We start from the raw sequence: 20,104 nt of genomic DNA on the forward strand, positions 1-20,104 counted from the left end.
TATATTTATGTGTTAATATATGTATATACACATATTAACAAATATATATATATACACACACACACATACTATATATATATATATATATATATATATATATATATATATATATATATATATATACTGTCAGAAACAGCATCAGAACCTCGCGCTGCAAAAGGGTTAAGTAGCGCAGCGATGGGCAAAATTTTTTAATATATATGTATATGAATACATATATATATATATATTTATGTGTTAATATATGTATATACACATATTAACAAATATATATATATATATATATATATATATATATACACACACACATATATATATATATATATATATATATATATATATATATATATATATAAATAAGACATATATATTTACTTTTCAGTGCCGTTTTTTTTCTAACACCCCACTCCCACCAACTTTAAGTCCCAAAACTGACTAGTGCAGTTCTTTTTTATTAAAAAAAAGCTAGATTTTTTTTTAATAAAAAACTATATTTTGAGGGCATTTGGGACACTTTTAGAAAATTAACCAGTGATCTGATCTCTGGTTAATTTTCTGAGCACTAATTGCTACCGCGAGCTTGTGGTAGCAATAACTAGCCACTAGTAATGGCTGGTTAATTATCGCGTTACCGCAAACGGGCAAGTTTGCCCATTTGCGGAAGCGCGATAGTTTAGCGCTCCACTTGTAATCTAGCCCTTTATATGCAATAGGCCATCTGTGATCAGTCAATATTGTAATATGCATATGAGATTAAATATAACGTAAAGGTTGTTAGCAAGAGTATTGAGACTAATAAGAAGAAACTTGGAAGTATGTATTTATTTTTAAACTGAATGGTTTACCTCCATGGCAAGGTCTGGTGTTTGACATACATAGTAGTCAAAATGAAACTTTCATGATTCAGATAGGAGATGCAATTTTATGCAACTTTCCAATTTACTTATCATCAAATTTGCTTTGCTCTCTTGGTATTCTTTGTTGAAAGTTAAACCTAGGTAGGCTCATGTGCTAATTTCTAAGCCCTTGAAGGAAGCCTCTTATCTTAGTGTATTTGACAGTTTTTCACAACTAGACAGCGCTAGTTCATGTGTGCCATAAAGATAACATTGTGCTCACTCTTGTTTAAGTTATTTATGAGTCAGCACTGATTGGCTAAAATGCAAGTCTGTCAAAAGAACTGAAATAAAAAGGCAGTCTGTAGATGCTTAGATACAAGGCAATCACAGAGGTATTAAGTATATTTATTTAACTGTCAGACAGATTACGAGTTTTGCGTTATGAGTGGCTCGCTAATAACTTGCAAGTTATTTTCACCGCTCACCTTTAATAGCGCTGCTATTACAGGTTTGCAAAAACCCAGTTTGTGCAGGCGATATGGTTGCGTTGAGCTGCATACCGCACCCAAATACAAGCAGTGTTTTGACGTGCTCGTGCACGATTTCCCCATAGATATCAATGGGGAGAGCCGGCTACAAAAAAGCCTAAAACTTGCAATCGTGGAGCACAAAGCTCCGTAAACACAACCCCATTGATGTCTATGGGGAAAAAAAATGTATGTTTATACCTAACACCCTAACGTAAACCCTGAGTCTAAACACCCCTAATCTGCCACCCCCGACATCGCCGACACCTACATTACACTTATTAACCCCTAATCTGCCACCCCCGACATCGCCGACACCTACATTACACTTATTAACCCCTAATCTGCTGCCCCCAATGTCGTCGCCGCCACCTACATAAATTTATTAACCCCTAATCTGCTGCCCCCAATGTCGCTGCCGCCACTATACTAAAGTTATTAACAACTAAACCTCTGGCCTCCCACATCACTAACACTAAATAAATATATTAACCCCTAACGTAACCCAAAGTCTAACCCTAACGTAACCCTAACACCCTCTAACTTTAACATAATTAAAATAATTCTAAATAAAACTTACTATTAATAACTAAATAATTCCTATTTAAAACTAAATACTTACCTGTAAAATAAACCCTAAGCTAGCTACAATATAACTAATAGTTTTATTTTTATTTCACAGGTAAGTGTATTTATTTTAACTAGGTAGACTATTTACTAGCTACCTAGTTAAAATACATACAAACTTACCTGTAAAATAAAACCTAACTTGAGTTACACTAACACCTAACATTACAATAAAATGAAATAAATTAAATTAACAAAATACCTTTATCTAAATTACAAAAAAGAAAAAAAACACTAAATTATCAAAAATAAAAATGAAATACTCCGAATCTAATAGCCCTATTAAAATAAAAAAGCCCCCCCAAAATAAAAAAAACCCCTAGCCTACACTAAACTGCCAATGGCCCTCAAAAGGGCCTTTTGTGGGGCATTGCCCCAAAGAAATCAGCTCTTTTACCTGTAAAAAAATACAAACAACCCGTCAGCAGTAAAACCCACAACCCACACAACCAAACCCCCCAAATAAAATACAAACTTACCTGTGAAATAAAAATAAAACCTAAGCTAGATACAATGTAACTATTAGTTATATTGTAGCTAGCTTAGGGTTTATTTTACAGGTAAGTAGTTTTAAATAGGAATTATTTCATTATTAATAGTAGGTTTTATTTAGATTTATTTTAATTATATTTAAGTTAGGGGGTGTTAGGGTTAGGTTTAGGAGTTAATAGGTTTATTATAGCGGCGGAGTGGGCGGACGGCAGATTAGAGGTTAATTATATTTAAATAGTGTTTTTGATGCAGGAGGGCGGCTGTTTAGGGGTTAATAATTTTATTATAGTGGCGACGATGTCGGGGAGTGGCGGAATAGGGGTTACATTTTTTTTTAAGTGGCGGCGATGTCCGGAGCGGCAGATTAGGGGTTAATCATTTTATTTTAGTGTTTGCAATGCGGGAGGGCCTCGGTTTAGGGGTTAATAGGTAGTTTATGGGTGTTAGTGTACTTTGTAACACTTTAGTTATGAGTTTATTGCTACAGCTTTGTAACGTAAAACTCATAACTACTGACTTTAGATGGCGGTACGATTCTTGTCGGTATAGGGTGTACCGCTCACTTTTTGGCCTCCCAGGCAAAACTCGTAATACCGGCGCTATAAAAGTCCCATTGAAAAAGGACTTTTTTAAAAGTGCGGTACTGACGTTGCGTGACGGCCAAAAAAGTGTGCGGTACACCTATACCAACAAAACTTGTAATAGTAGGGGTAGGGAAAAAGCAGCGTTATGAAGCAAACTCGTAATCTAGCTGTGTGTTAGTTATGCAAAACTGGGGAACAGGATTATCTATCTTTTTAAACAATAACAATTCCTGTCCCTTTAAGATTATACTGGAGGATTGTCACATGGGGTGTTGAGAACCTTTCTATTTTCTGTCATCCAAAAAATTGACACCTAGGGGTAGATTTAACAAGCTCGCTGGAAACATAAATTAAGAAGCAGCGGTCGTAAGATGGCTGCTCCTTAAAGGGACATTAAACCCAATTTTTTTCTTTCATGATTTAGAAAGAGAATGCAATTTTAAACAATTTTTATAATTTACTTCTATTATCTATGTTGCTTCATTCTCTTGATATCATTTGCTGAAAAGCATATCTAGATAGGCTTAGTAGTTGCTGATTGGTGGCTGCACATAGATGCCTCGTGTGATTGGCTCACCCATGTGCATTGTTATTTCTTCAGTAAAGGATATCTAAAGAATGAAGCAAATTAGATAATAGAAGTAAATTGGAATGTTGTTTAAAATTGTATTCTCTATCTGAATCATGAAAGAAAATTTTGGGGTTTAATGTCCCTTTAACTTGTCCCCCACCTCTGAGGTGGCGGACAGCAATCATCACAATCGGATACGATCGGGATGATTGATACCCCCTGTTAGTGGCCAATTGGCCGTGAATCTGCAGGGGCGGCATTGCACAAGCATTTAGCTAGAACTACTTGTGCAATGTTAAATGCCGTCAGCATTTAGCGATGTCGGGCGGACATGATCCCCGTCTGACTTTTAATAAATTGGCCCCCAAGAGACAAGATGCTACTTTACATACAATGGAGTCAAGCATGGCCTAGTTTTTTCCAATTTAAAGGGAAATATATAGATATAATTTTAAACAACTTCCTAATTTACTTGTATGATCATTTTTTCTTTGTTCTATTAGGGGCTGATTTATCAAGCTCCATATGGCGCTTGATGCCCCTGTTTCCGCACAAGCCTTCAGGCTCGCCGGAAACAGAATTTATGAAGCAGCGGTCTAAAGACTCCATAACTTGTCCGCCTGCTCTGAGGCCACGGACAGAAATCAACCCGATCGAATACAATCAGGTTTATTGACACCCCCTGCTAGCGGCCGATTGCCCATGAATCTGCAGGGGGCAGCATTGCACCAGCAGTTCACAAGAACTGCTTGTGCAATGATAAATGCCGACAGCGTATGCTGTCAGCATTTATCGATGTGCAGCGGAGATGATACACTACATCGTATTATGTCCGCTCGCACTATGATAAATCTAGCCCCAAGTAGCTTTTTTTTTCTCAAAGCAGGGACTTACGCTCAGGAACCTGCCCTTTCTGGAGCATATATGGCAGCAGTTTTGCAAGAATGTTATCCATTGGCAAGCGCATTAGATGGGAGCACTCTTTCCTCTCATATAGTGCTTCAGATACCTACCTAGGTATCTCTATAACAAAGAGTACAATAGGAAATATGATAATAGAAGTAAATTGGAATGAATTGCTCTGAATCACAAAATACAAATGTTGGGTTTCACATCCCTTTAATGAAGATGATTCCTTGTTTGTTTTAGCTCCACCTGTTTTTCTAAGTTTTGTTTATTGCAACTCTGTTATCCATGAACACTGATTCTTAAACACAAATACATATTTTGACATCAGATAAGAAGCAGAAGGTGGAAATGTTTGGTTATTAAAGGTGAGGTTAATTAAAGGGATACTAAACCCAATTTTTTTTCATGATTCAGATAGAGCATACAAGCAACTTTGTAATTTACTGCCATTATCAATTTTTCTTCATTCTCTTGGTATCTTTATTTGAAATAGCAGGAATATAAGCATAGGAGCCATGCCATTTTTAGTTCAGCACCCAGGGTAGTGCTTGCTGATTGGTGGCTACATTTAGCCACCAATCAGCAAGCGCTACCCAGGTGCTAAACCAAAAGTGGGCTAAACCTAAGGTTACAATCCTGCTTTTCAAATAAAGATACCAAGAAAACAAAGAAAAATTGATAATAGGAGTAAATTAGAAAGTTGCTTAAAATTATATGCTCTATCTGAATCATGAAATGAAAATTTTTGTGTTTAGTGTCCCTTTAATTCTTAATATAAAACCTTATATATCTATGATGTATTTCTGAATACCCTTACTGTATTTGTCCTTACCACCTCTACTGGAAGTCTTCCTTGAATGAACTAACCTTTCTGTAAAGAAGTCGTCCTTACAAATTACTACTAAACCTGCTACCCTTCAGCTTCTTGTATAGGTTTGTGGCTCTGTCTCGTGTATAAACCTGGACAATTTACTCATTTTTTTAACCTTTGCTTATTTATTCTAATCATTCTGTACTGTGCTTTCAACGGGGGACACTACGGTATGTCCCCTGTGCTCCCTTGTGGACAAGAACTTCTGCCTTTGTTTAATGATCTCGTGAACAACCATTGGGCAATACCACCTTTAAACTTTAAAATAACGAGTTTTCAGCAGAATGGACTTTTCCCCTTAAAGGGACACTGAACCCAATTTTTTTCTTTCGTGATTCAGATAGAGCATGCAATTTTAAGCAACTTTCTTCATTATCTTGGAATCTTTATTTGAAAAGCAAGAATGTAAGTTTAGAAGCCAGCCCATTTTCGGTGAACAACCTGGGTTGTTCTTGCTGATTGGTGCATAAATTCACCCACCAATAAACAAGTGTTGTCCAGTTTACTGAACCAAAAATTGGCTGGCTCATTAGCTTAGATGCCTTCTTTTTCAAATTAAGATAGCAAGAGAACGAAGAAAAATTGATACTAGGAGTAAATTAGAAAGTTGCTTAAAATTGCATGCTCTATCTGAATCATGAAAGAAAAAATTTTGGGTTCATTGTCCCTTTAAGGGAATGGTCTCTGGAACCAGAGAATTTTGTATATCTATTTAAAATTATTAACTGAAGGTGTTTTATTTTTACAGAGATATACTGGCATTCCAAAGTCATTCCCAGAAACACACTAAGGATCTGTAACTCTAAGGTTCTCTGATATGGCGATATTATCTAAGAAATCTTGTCAGTAATGAGAGGTCTCTGAGAGGCAAATTTTAGCTTAAGAGCTGTTTATCTTGTTATGCAGGATTCTGCCAAAATAGAAATAGGCCTTTAAAAAAACAATAGAAATAAATATTGTTTAAAACAATCCTTGCGAACGTTGCACAATGACCATCTAGCGATAGAAAAACAGTTCACACTCTGCCCATACTAACAACCTAAAAGATGTGTTTAGATAGGTTAGCAGTGGTGCGGATGGAAACAGATTGCAATAGTTAACTATGAAAGCTTTGACTATGCGATTCCTTGTAAAAACACAATTTTAATAATGCCTGTACTGTTAGTGACAATCATGCCAGTGCAAGTGAGATTTACAATCAGATATTAAAAATGAAATATAATAAAATGCCATTGTAAATGTTGGTGTTTTGGTGTGAGCTTTCCTGCAGATCCCTTTAGATGTGCATGATATCACATAGTCATCACATATACATATGTATATATCCCTAGACATATGTAAATGTGTACCCTTTTGACTGTATACAGCCCGTCCAATAGCGATGAATGGAGCATTAAAGTATGTTAACAAACCTCTAGAATGTCTCCAGTGGCCATTTAAGAGTGTTTAACATAGGTGCAAGTACATAGACTGTTTGTAAATAGCTGTGAAATAGCTTGATAAGTCCTTTTGAGGACTTATCAAGTGCCTAGATGTGCTTATTTCAATAAGTCAACACTGTTCTCTAAAAGCATTTGAAAAGTAGACAAAAAAGCCATAGTGATCGCAAGCTCTTTTTGGCTCCACAGAGCTTTTTTCATGAGGATCCAAAAACTAGTTTTCCGATGCGAGAATCAGCTGTAAACATGCTATTTTGATGTCGTCAAATCGAAAAGTAGCAATTTCAGCTTAAACAATAACCAAAGACCCTGTTCCCAATATATTGTGATCATTGTCTAAGTTAAAAGGAAATTAAACACTTTGAGATGGTAATATAAAATGATAAACTGTATATATAAAAAAAACTGCAATATACTTTCATTATTTATTTTGCCCTTTATTACTGCAATTCCATTTTGAAATTGTGAGCTTTTCAATTCCTGTTAGAAATGGAAGTGCAGAGCACTGTTATATTCCACACAGCCATTGGCTGCACACTCTAGTGACCTATTTATAGCTGTCCCTAATTGGCCACAGCAGAGAAGGTAACCTAAGTTACAACATGGCAGCTCCCTTTGTTTTATAGACAAAAAGGCAGGGGTATATTTTGGCCTAGGCAGACAAGGCACTTGCTTAGGGCAGCATATTGGGAGGGGCAGTACTTTTTGTGGCTTTGTGGAAAGCTTACAGTTATTTTAGTATTATACAGGTATATAATGAGATATGCTGCCCAAGGAGCTTACATTTGAGGGGTTAAAATAAGTGATTGCCCTTGAAGCTTAATTTTTAGAGGTAATGCTGGACCTTTCATTTATTTAGCTAGCTATTGCTTTTAGTTCTGTTGGCTTTCAGTGCATAATATTGTGTTTGGGGAAGCATTGTATCAAGAAATCTGTGTTTGGGGGTTATATATATATATATATATATATATATATATCAGCAATAGAAAGATGTTTGTGTAAGTCCTTGTGGACATATAGGGGCCGAATTATCAAGCTCCCATGGAGCCTTCATAACTTGTCCGCCTGCTCTGAGGATGCGGTCATCAATCCGCCCGATCCTATACGATTGGCCGCAAATCTGCAGGGGGCGGCATTGCACAAGCAGTTCACAAAAACTGCTTGTCCAATGATAAATGCTGATAGTGTATGCTGTCGGCATTTATCGATGCACAGCGGACATGATACGCTACATCGTATCATGTTCGTCCGCACTTTAATAAATCGGCCCCTTACTTTTGAAATGCCAAAAAAATTATATCACATTACTCCCTGCAAAAAAAATATATTATTATCAAAATATTGTCCTAAAATCTTGTGCAAATGCTTGTGCAATGTTAAATGTAGACAGCGTATGCTGTTGGCATTTAGCGATGTCGGGCGGACATGAGCCGCTACAGTGAATCATGTCCACCCGATACTTGATAAATCTACCCCTAAAACCTTACACTTATTTTGTCACTATTTAAACAACTAATGGAACTTTAAAAAGTACATCTATATGTTATTTTTAGACTAATCTTTTCTTTGAATGCATCATTCTATTTAGTATTTATTTAATGTCCTTTTAAAGGGACAGGAAACCTCCAAATGTTCTGTCATGATTTGGATAGAACATGCAATTTTAAACAACTTTCCAATTTACTTCCATTATGAAATTTGCTTCGTTCTCTTGTTATCGTATGATGAAGATACAGCATTGCACTACTGGCAGCAAGATAAACAAATCTAGTCAGCCAATCACAAGAGACAAATGTGTGCAGGCACCAATCAGCAGCAGCTCCCACTAGTGTAGGATATGTGCGTATTCTTTTTCAACAAGGGATACCAAGAGAACAAAGCACATTTGACAATGGAAGTGAATTTAAAAGTTTCTTAAAATTGCATGCTCTATCTGAATCATGCAAGTTTAATTTTGACTTTCCTATCCCTTTAAATAAAATAGTTTTGCACAATTAAACAGAGAGACAGTTTAAATGTTTAAATGGCATTTATAATTTTACAATAAATAAGAATATTTGCAGATTTGAAAAATCCATGCTAACTATAAAAATATTTACAATGTTCACACCTTATCGTGGGCTAAGAGACTCCTAGTTAATGCACAGAGCTCGAAACTTCCTGATTATATAGAACGCTGGCACAATAACACAAGAAAATCTTCATCCTCAGCTAGATTTTTAGAGACATATTACAAACTTCTGACTAGGTGGTACTTGACACCTACCAGACTTAAATGCATTTTCCCTGCGTCGTCAAACCTTTGTTGGAGGGGTTGTGGGGAAAGGGGGACGATGACACACATATGGTGGGCATGTCCTAAATTGTCACCTTTTTGGGAGGGCATACAGAATATCCTACAAATCATAATGGGGCGGGGGGATTCCTATCAGCTAGACCCAACAACGGCCCTACTGAACCTGTTACCTAAATGTAAATGTAAATTAAGAACACGACTAATTCAGTTGGCATTGAATTCTGCTAGATCCTTAATCGCTAGTCTCTGGAAATCTCAAATCTGCCTGACCCTAAAGGACTGGCACTCTCACATGACAGAAACCTTGAGAATGGAAGAATACGGTTTCTTTAAATCGAATAGGTTAGGATTCTTCTATGATTTAAAATTCATCTGGGATGAAATCCAAAATGATCTGAGGATAGAAGGGGGGAGCTTTACACAAGTTACAGGAGTGACCTAGGAGGAATGACAGGCCTAGTGTTACCTTAGAGGGGTATGGCTGACGTGGTCCCACCCCTGCCTGATACTCTAATAATGACCTCTTTAGCTTAGCACTTCTCTCAAAGGTTGATAGTTAAATACAAAGTCGAGGGATACCACTAGATGTGTAGAATATATACAAAGTAATCTTAAATTAAGAAATTTCGGCATAGTTTTGTTGTTGTTTGAGTTATGTTTTGTACATTGGTGCCATTGTCAATCACCATGCATTTATATGGAGTGGGGCTACTGTTTTCAAATGGACTTATCACGGACAGTCTACTATTTCATTTTACTATACAGGAGTACGTTCTCCTTTCTTTTGGAGACTGATGGTTTCTCCCTCTTTTGTTTCTGTTTAAACTTTTTTTTTTATCAACAATGACATCCTTTTGTACCATGCTGCTAAATAATGATAATAAAAATGAATAAATAAAAAAAATATATATATATATATATATATATATATATATATTTACAATGTTAAAATACATAAATAAATTAATTAATACGTTCTTACTTTTCAACAAACTTTGATAATCCATACTCCAACATGTTAATTAGGGATGTGTCAGATGCAGGTGTAACATCAAAGCCAACAATGTCACTGATCTAAAAGGGAAAAAAAAATATGTTACTGTAGATCCTCAATCAGACAAAACAAGATATAACATTACCTGTCAAATACGTTAAATCATTAATGCCTATAGATCATAAACTGATTCCAGAATTCCCAATTCTATGACAGGAGAGGAGACTTTTTATAATGAAAAAGCAGCAACAAAAAACAAGAACAAACTAAGTTAGAGAAAAAATATACAAGTTAAAGGCAAATACAAGTTAAAGGCAAATACAAGTTAAAGGCAAATACAAGTTAAAGGCAAATACAAGTTAATCAACATCTATATTAAACATGAAGGATTTTTATTTTTTTGTTGCATTATGTGCAATACTCCTATTGGCTGCAGAAAGTGGGATAATCTGGAGACAAGGGTATGAATTATTGCTTCAGGCTAACAAAAGAAAATGTGCTTGGCATAGCCCTTCATACTATGAATCATGTGTAGCATTTTGAAATTGCTTATCTATAGGGCACAACTACGAGTGGAGCGCTAATTTAACATGTGCCTTTAAAAGGGGCAAATTTGTCTGTTTACGGGCTCACGTTAAAAATAACCAGCCATTAGAAGTAGCTGGTTAATGCTACCTTGAGCTCTAATTCATTAACTAGAGGTCAGACCTCTGGTTAATGAAATAAATGTCCCCCAAAATAAAGTGTAGTATTCATTTTTAAAATTAAAAACTAATATCATCTTTATTTTTTTTAAATAATTCACAAAGCAGTTATAAGGAGTAAACGTGAGGGGGTGTGGGGTGTTAGAAAAAAATGGCACTGAAAAGTTCCTTTACATAGCGCTCTTTGGGGACTGTGTGTTCCCTGTAAATATATATGTATATGCTTATATACATTATATTTATGTGTTATTATGTATATATACACATATAAACCCATAAATATATATTTATATATTCATATACATTTACACTTCGCTGCCCATCATTGCGCGACTTACCAACTTTGCTGCGCTAGGTTCTCAGCCGTGTCTGACGACATAAGAACGAGGCTCCCTTTGGAACGAGACGTAGCATTCGCATTGTGCCTAACTTGTAATACCAGTGCACATTTGCGTGCCGTAGTATTACTGAGTGCAGCACAAATATCGCGCTCACGTAAGCTCAATTCTGCACTCCACTCGTAATGTAGTCCATAATGTGTTATAGTTAAAGGCAGATGTACTATAATGGATTTTATCATTTTCATTAGTTGGTTATTATTTATATATGAATCTATTTGCGGTACCATTTCCCAATGTCGTGTCCTCATTCCACGGTTGCAGATTACTGAAATTATAGGAAGATGCACTTTGAATTTATCAATTTTCATTTTCACATTCTCTGCAACCCGTTTGGGTCCTGGCAAATCTGTAAAACTCTTGGACATCTTGTACATATTCCTCCACATGTTTCCGATTTCTTCAGTGATGTCTTCTGCATTTAAATCCTGAAAAGCACCTGTTTGAAAAATAATTCATAAAATGTCCTTTCTATGAGAATATCTGGGCCACAGGGTACACATCATTAAAAAAAGTCATTGTTTTAATGGTGGAGAACGATTTTTAAAAATAGCATTAAAGTGATGGTAAATTTCAGACTATGGGGCCGATTTAACAAGGGCCGAATGGCCCTGAATGTAACAGTTTCCGTGTGAGCCTTCAAGCTTGCTGGAAACAGGAGTTAAGAAGCAGCGGTCTTAAGACTGCTGCTCCTTAACTCGCACACCTCCTCTGAGGCGGCGGACATTAATCTGCCCAATCGCATACAATCGAGTTGATTGACACCCCCTGCTAGGGGGCGCATTGCACAAGCAGTTCACCAGAACTGCTTGTGCATTGATACATGCAGACAGCGTACGCTGTCTGCATTTATCGATGTGAGGCGGACATGATCCGCTACAGCGGATCATGTCCGCTCGCACTTTGTTAAATCAGCCCCCACTAGAATGTTACAATGAAAAATATACCAGATTGCAAGTAAAACCACATTTATTTATTTTTAAGTGTATATATATATATATTACAATAAAAGATTTATAATCCTAATTGGTATTGTCTGTTCCTCCGCCCCCTTATTTCCTCTTTTGGTTGGGCTGTGATGTACAGAGCAGTCACATCCACTCTCTACATAGATTTTCTAAGGGCTTTAAAGGGGCTGGACTTCAAGATTGTCAAGTAATACACATGCTGATTGGCTGTTCATTAGAATTGTCATAAAAAAAAGTTCATCCAAGTGGGCCGGCATAACATTGCAATAGAAGAATTACTATATGCACTAATTTAACCCTTTAACAGATGTATTAAAAACAGAAAAGGTACACATATACTTTTTTTAATGGCAAAGATTAAATACATGGCATTTGAATAGTTAAGGTTTACCATCACTTTAACAATGACTTAGAACATATTATTATTATCATCAGGTATTTGTAGAGCGCCAACAGATTCCACAGCGCTATAAACATAGGCGTATACAAGGTAACATTTATAGGGATCAAATGGGTAGAGGGCCCTGCAGAGAGTTGCACTGTTGTAGCCGGCTCTTATGAGGGTGATCTACAAACGGCTGGGCTCATAGGCTTACATGCTAAGGGGTTCAAGGGGAAAGCAATGGAGTTAGGAAAGGTAAGTGTAGGTTGTTTGCATCACTGAATAGTCTTTAGGGAGCGCTTGAAGCTTTAAAAACTAGGGGTGAGTCTTGTGGAGCGAGGCAAAGAGTTCCACAAGATGGGAGCCAGTCTGGAGAAGTCTTGTAAATGGGAATGTGAGCAGGTAACAAGAGAGGAGGAGAGTAGGAGATTGTGAGCAGAGCGAATGGGTAGGGAGGGAGAGTATCTGGAGGCAAGGTATGAGATGTAGGGAGGAGCAGTGCAGTTGAGGGCTCTGTATGTCAGAGTAAGAATTTAGTGTTTGGGCCTGGAGGCAAGAGGAAGCCCGTGAAGGGATTGGCAGAGAGGTGCAGTAGATGAAGAGCGACGTGTAAGGAAGATGAGACTGGCAGAGGCATTCATTATGGATTGTAAAGGAGCTAGGTGGCACCTAGGGAGACCAGAGAGCATGGAGTTGCAGTAGTCAAGGCGGGCCGGGAAAGGATGACAGAGTGGATTAAAATCTTAGTTGTGTCTTGTGCAAGGAAATGTCTAATTTTAGAGATGTTTTTAAGGTGAAAGCGACAGGCTTTAGCCAATGACTAAATCTGAGGACTAAAAGAAAGATCTGAGTCAATAATGACCCCAAAACATTGGGCATGTGGGGTAGGGGTAATGATGGAGTTATCAACACAGTTATAGAGAAGTTAGGGGTGGAGATTTTTGAAGAAGGGAGGAAAATAAGGAGCTCAGTTTTGGAGAGATTTAACTTAAGGTGGTGAGAGGACATCCAAGATGAGATATGAGAAAGACAGTTACTGACGTTGCTATTATGCGGTACCCCAACAGAAAGTGGTAATGGGACAGAGGATGCCCCAGAGAAGGCTACACTAAAGGTACGGTTAGACAGATAGGAAGAGAACCACTAGAGAGCTGTGTCGCAAATGTCGAAGGATTGGAGGGTTTGGAGCAAAAGAGAGTGGTCGACAGTATCAAAGGCTGCAGATAGATCAAGGAGGATAAGCAGAGGGAAGTGGCCTTTGGATTTTGCTGTAAGTAGGTCGTTGGTAACCTTAACATTTGCTGTCTCTGTAGAGTGATGGGGGCAAATCCAGATTTTTTTAGTGGGTCAAGGAGGGAGTTTAGTGTAAGGAAATGGTATAGACATACATATACTAGCTTTTCAAGAAGCTTCAACGCAAGAGGGAGTAGGGAAATAGGGTGGTAGTTGGATGAGGTTGGATCTAAAGAAGATTTTTTGAGGATAGGTGTGACCAGTGCGTGTTTAAGAGATGAGGGAAATATACCAGTGCTGAGGGAGTGGTTGAAGATGTGTGTGAGTATAGGGGTAAGGGTAGAAGAGAGGGAGGGGAGTAGCTGTGAGGGGATGGGGTTGATTGGACAGGTAGTGAGGTGATAGGATAGAAAAAGGGCAGAAACTTCATCCACTGTAACAGGGGCAAAAAAAGCAAAATTTATGGCTATGTGGATTTTGGATGAATGTGAGGTTCTGAGGGGGTGTGAGACCGGTAGCATGTTGAGAACTGATTTCATTTCTGATGGAGTCAAGAGAAAATTTGTAGTAGGAGGTGGGGGTGGGTGGAGAAGAGTTTTGGGTTTGAAGAAAGAGTAGAGATAAGAGTGGAGAAGTAATGTTGCTTATATAGATTAAGGGCAGAATAGTAAGTGTTCAAGATGAACTTGTAGTGGAGAAAGTCAGCTGAACTCCAAGATTTTCTCCAGTGTCGCTCAGCAGTATGGGAACATCTGCGTAGATACTGTGTCAGAGGAGTATGCCAGGGCTGAGGATGAGTGTGTGATTTCCGATGTGGGGCCAGATTGTCAAGGACCGATGTAAGGGTGGAGTTATAGTGGCAGATAGATTTATCAGGGAAGGAAAAGAAGGGGATGGAAGAGAGGAGAGGTTCGAGAGAGCTAGTGAGCTGTTGCGGATCTAATGACTTGATGCTTCTGTGAAGTTTGGTGTGAGGTAGAAGGAGGGAGAGTTGTAGGGAGGTATGTGATGTTACAAGTGAGGAGAAGATGGTCAGAAAGAGGTAAAGGGGAGTTTGTGAAGTTTGAGCTAGTGCATCGATAGCTAAAAATCAGATCAAGAGAGTGACCATTTTTGTGAGTGGGAGAGTCAGTCTATTGAGACAGGCTGAAAGAGGAAGTGAGTTGCAGAAGTTGTTTTGCAGTGGAGGCAGTGGGATTGTCAACAGGGAGGTTGAAGTCACCAAGAATGAGGGCAGGGGTGTCTGTGGAAAGGAAATAAGGTAGCCAGGCAGCAAAGTGATCTAGAAATAAAGTTGATTATCCAAGGAGGCAGTATATGACTGCAACACGTATAGAGAGGGGAAAGAATAAGCTAATCATGTGTGTTTCAAATGAAGAAAATGTGATGGAAGAGAAGGGCTACATTTGTTGAAAGGTGCAACGAGAGGAAAGTAAAATACCAACACCGTCTCCGTGTCTATTATCAGACCTATTGTAAAGAATGATCTGCGCTAGCAAAGAAGCTAGTTTATAATGCCAACAGATACAGGTGATTTCTCCAAAAACACCATGTTGCAACAATTCAGGGAAAAATTAGAGAGCACAGTTCCAACGAAGAAAACGAATGCAGACTAAAATCTGTGGCGCTTGAAAAATGCGTAATAGCTAAAACGCGTTGCTATTTTGGTCCTTCTGAGGATCCGTATTCGAATTTCAGCTTTCCAAACACCAGACACTAAGTGGCACAGCAAAACTGCCAGTTCTGGCAATATTGGAGGAAGACTTATATCGTATCTCACTACAAGGACGTGTGGACCAAAGACGGTTTGACACCAAGCTATAGGAGACTTCTGACAACTTCTGGTTTAAGTAAAAGTAAACACCATTTTTAATTGGATATTTCTTTGCTAGTGACAAGGGTTCCTTGTCTATCTCTTCTCCTCAACAGGAAATACCTTTTCTTGCCGTGCAAGACCAAAGTTAAAGGGATAGTAAACCCCAAAATTTTCTTTTATGATTCAGATAGATCATACAATTTTTTTATTTTTTTATTTTTTTTTAAATATTCTTTTTATTGAAGACAAAGAAAAAGCAATAAGTTTACATGCATATTATCACGAAGCCATATAAACATGAGAATATACAGGGATGTAAAATTATACACAAGCTAGATCTGTAGGAATGTTTATAATACACAAACTTGCCAGTGAAATATATTCAAAATTCTCAAAGTAAGTCAAGTATAAACAATAGTTATGGCATATATTTCACAATATGTAAATAGCAAATGGTCTTCATGTGTCTTCCTTATTTTTTATTTTTTTTTAATAACACAGCAAAACAAGTTTTTGTAATATATAAGTAGTGTGGTGAAATTGAACATACTAAACTTAAAACTTGTAACTCAATTTGTAAGTGAAGCTTAACAGTTTCGCTTGACAAGGTAGTAGAAATAGAGTCAATTTTATAGTAAAGTGAAAAGCTACACATAGAAACATAGAAAATAGATGGGATAGGTTGCGGTACTGGTTAGAAAGACCGCATAGTTAGGCCTCCTTACCTAGGAGGAACATTATAAGATGGGGGGGGAGGAGGTGGTCATTGGAATGTGAATTGAAATTTAGACTAAAAACCATGGCTAGAGGATAATTGTTAATAGTAAGGATTAACAAAGGAGTAGCTGGGCGTTTGAATAAGGTGGGTATGATAGAATATGCTTCACATTATTATAATATCTGGTAAGAGACTAGTAGTCAAAGGAAGCGTATAAAATATAGGGCATCCATTAGATAGAAAAGCTGCATAGTTGTCCCTCTTAGTATAGAGGGTGCATTATATTATAGCGGGGGGGGGGAGGGGGTATTTTGTTAAATAGGAGATATATTAAGGAGGGGGAGGAGGTAAATTGAGTATGTTGGGCCAAATATTTAAGTAAAGCGCCATATTACATAAAAGGGAATAACAATGGTGCAGGACCTGCCTGCTCTAACAACTTGTGTAAGGGAAACTGTGTATATGCCTTCTAGGCCTTTTTACTGAATTGTTGACATCATTTAGGCAAGGGCTATATGTAAGTTGGAGCACTAAACAAATGGGCCAAAGGTAATAGACTTAGTAGGGCACGGGGTATGGTTGCAATTGTGGGAATCATGTAAAGGTGATATATTTAGAGTGGATCATGCTCTGGAACAGAAAAAATTGGGACATTTTCATAAATTGTATGCTAGGGCACAAATAGACTACAGTAGTTAGGATGGGACCAGCTTAAAGTGCAATACATATAGCTATGCATAGTTGTCCCCAGAGCAACATGGAATCTAAAGTTGAAGTTGAGGCAGAATGAACTGCAAGGTGGAGCATACCAAATGTTAGGACGCAGCCTCGGCCGCTGGCTACGTCTGTACTGTATAGAAATAAATAAACCCACTATATAGCTGCACTAATGTAGTGTGTAGACTTTATAAGTAATCTATATGTCCCCATTCACAATTCTGCCAGATTAAGAAGTATATACAACAGCAGGACCCATCTAATAAAACATATAGCATCTCTGAACACTTCAGTACAGTAACAACAGGAGGGATGCACTGAGAAAACACACATTGCATACATATGTCATATTAAAAACAAACATAACTCTATAAGCAGCGATTGTGATATAACGTGTGCAGCACACAGAGCCTTCACATAGACCTAACGTGCAAGACATAGCTTAAGCTGTCATGTGATACCCTGGGCATTGTGGCACCACAACAAGTAGAAATGTATTTGTATGATAAACTATAGCAGGCCATAGCTCCATAGTGAACACAATAAATAGCAGGTCAATATACACATGTGAATCTATAGCGGTATTCCATTGTGACATCCTAATATAACAAGTGAATGACACAGGACACTGAAATAATTATGGAGGACTTGATGACCTAAGGCAGCGATGCAAGTCAAAATGGTTATATGATGGTGTTAACTATATCAAGGTGAGGAACACAGACACCATGCAACCTTGTAGTAATCAGTAGTAGCATCGCTGCCCTTCAAGATCATGGTCAGTTTTTTGTTAGGCAATGTGATCAAAGTCGTTAGACATGAGTCCCATGCGTAAGTAAAGATCACCTCCAGCTCACTGCAAGAGTCTCCGCGACCCGAGCCAACACTGTCATGGCCAAAAAGAAGGGAAAGCAAAGAGCCTCCAGGGTCCCACTGTGGTTCCGACTTATAGATGCAGCCAACTTTAAGCAGATGAGGAGAGCCTCTCCAGCTCTCCCAATGTTGAAGCAACCAAACTCCACAGCCATCCGATGTAAGTATCGGGAGAAGGTCCCATAACTGTTTAGCTGTGCGGTAAGTAAGTGATCCGGTGTCGGGAACCGAGATTCCAGATCTCGCCAGCTCCGCTGTGACCGCAGCTCTGAGTGTCACTCCTCCGTTAGGCGCAGACTCGCCTACTGTAGCTCGCATTGCTGTGTGCTCTGTTATCCGATGCTCAGTCTCTTGACATGCCGAGCTTTCAGCCGGATTCCTAGCAAGGTCCGGGGTGCACAGCAAGCATTGAAGCTCCGGCTCAGCTCGGCTAGTCACCGCTCCGCCCGCTGTGTGTAAGCTTTCTTCCGTCCAAGCACCTTCCTCAATTGTAGGTCCGAGCGACTCGTGGGAAGTGGCTGTAAACGCCTGTTGATACGAGTCTAGGAGTTTGCGGATTTCAGCTAGGATCCAGAGGGTGTTCGCCATTAGAAGCTATGTAGTTGGTCCACGTGGTCACAAATATGGCTGCTGTCTGCGTGTAGGAGTTACAGTCAGGCCATTAATCACTGTCGTATGAGCTTACAAAGATGGTCTCCTCTCCTTTTCTTAGCCATGCTATTAGTGCATAGTAACATAGGGCATAATTTGTATTAAATTAGCACCATTTTACAGAGTTTGAAGTATTTAGAAGTAATTAAAGTCGGAGCTCTGAAAACATGCGTCTATTCCTCTAGGCTGTTGGCTCCGCCCCCCCAGATCATACAATTTTAAACAACTTTCCAATTTAATTCTATTATCAAATTTTCTTCATTCTCTGAAGGGACAGCATTGCACTACTGACAGGAAGCTGAAAATATCTATATAGCCAATCACAAGAGACAAATGTGTGCAGGCACCAATTAGCAGCAGCTCCCAGTACTGTATGATATGTGTGTATTCATTTTTTAACAAGGGATACTAAGAGAACGAAGCACATTTGAAAATAGAAGTGAATTTAAAAGTGTCTTGAAATGACCTGCTCTATCTGAATCATGCAAGTTTAATTTTGACTTTTCTATCCCTTTAAATAAGACTTTCTGTTGAAAAACTGTGCATTTGTATACTTGAACTACCAGAGGATCTTGGTTTACTGCACTTTATTCAAGCACATCCATAAGCTATCTTCATTAAGGAGACTCACTCCGCATGTTTTAGTGTGCTTTGTTTTAAGTATATTTTTATGAAGTTCTTTATATGAAGTTTTCTTATATGAAGTATGTCTTATATGAAGTGTTTTTTGTGATTTTTTTTTTACATTTAGAATACTACATTTGTGGATATGTGTGTACCTTTTATGAATTTTTTAACCTTATAAATTATATTAAATGACTTTTTAAAACTCTACCTTTTTATATAATGTTAAATGATTGTTTAACTTTATCTATTAATATATTATTTAATATTATTAATTATTATTAATTATTGATTATTATATACTCGATCAACCATATAGTTTATATTTAGCTTACATTTAGCGATTTTAGTCTGCATAAGTTTTCTTCGTTGGAACTGTGCTCCCTATTATCAGACCTAGCAGTGTGGCTGAAGTGAAGACCCCCCATGTGACAAAACAGTGGAGGAAGCTGTGTCTGAAGGAGAGAGCCAGGTTTCTGTGAGAGCCAGAAGGTTGAGCGGGAGAAAGAGAGCGGGAGCTTAAGAGATCATGGATAGAAGTACGCTTGTTGCAAACAGACTGAGAGTTCCAGAGTGCACAAGTGAAGAGAGTGGTGGCTTTAGATGCAAGAGAAATGAGATTAAGGTTACCAGAGTTTTGTTTTTTAAGTCTATTGAAGGGGACACATGGGTGTGAAAGGCAAGGAAGTTGTGGGGGACCAGGATTAGGGGAGATGTCACCAGCAGCTAGCATGAGCCAGAGGGAGAGTGACATGAGATGTGGATTTGCAGTAATGAGACTGTATTTGGGATGAGGTGTGAGGGGGAGAGAGAGTCTTTAGGAATGTGTGAAGTTCATGAATACAAAAGTAAGGTGAGGTTAAGAGGGGGA

General features: G+C 38.1%; 1 protein-coding gene across 1 annotated transcript in view; it reads right to left on the reverse strand.

Moving 5' to 3' along the window:
* DNAH3 (dynein axonemal heavy chain 3) overlaps positions 1 to 20,104 on the reverse strand; it is a 611,780-nt gene that overhangs the window by 332,973 nt on the left and 258,703 nt on the right. Inside the window, exons 18-19 of the mRNA XM_053694256.1 lie at positions 11,479 to 11,690; positions 10,138 to 10,229 (exon numbers count right to left, since the gene is read on the reverse strand). Of these exons, the coding sequence (XP_053550231.1) occupies positions 10,138 to 10,229; positions 11,479 to 11,690 (304 nt within the window). The remainder of the gene's footprint in view (positions 1 to 10,137; positions 10,230 to 11,478; positions 11,691 to 20,104) is intronic.

This window comes from Bombina bombina, chromosome 11 (genome assembly GCF_027579735.1).
Source record: "Bombina bombina isolate aBomBom1 chromosome 11, aBomBom1.pri, whole genome shotgun sequence".
Taxonomy (NCBI): domain Eukaryota; kingdom Metazoa; phylum Chordata; class Amphibia; order Anura; family Bombinatoridae; genus Bombina; species Bombina bombina.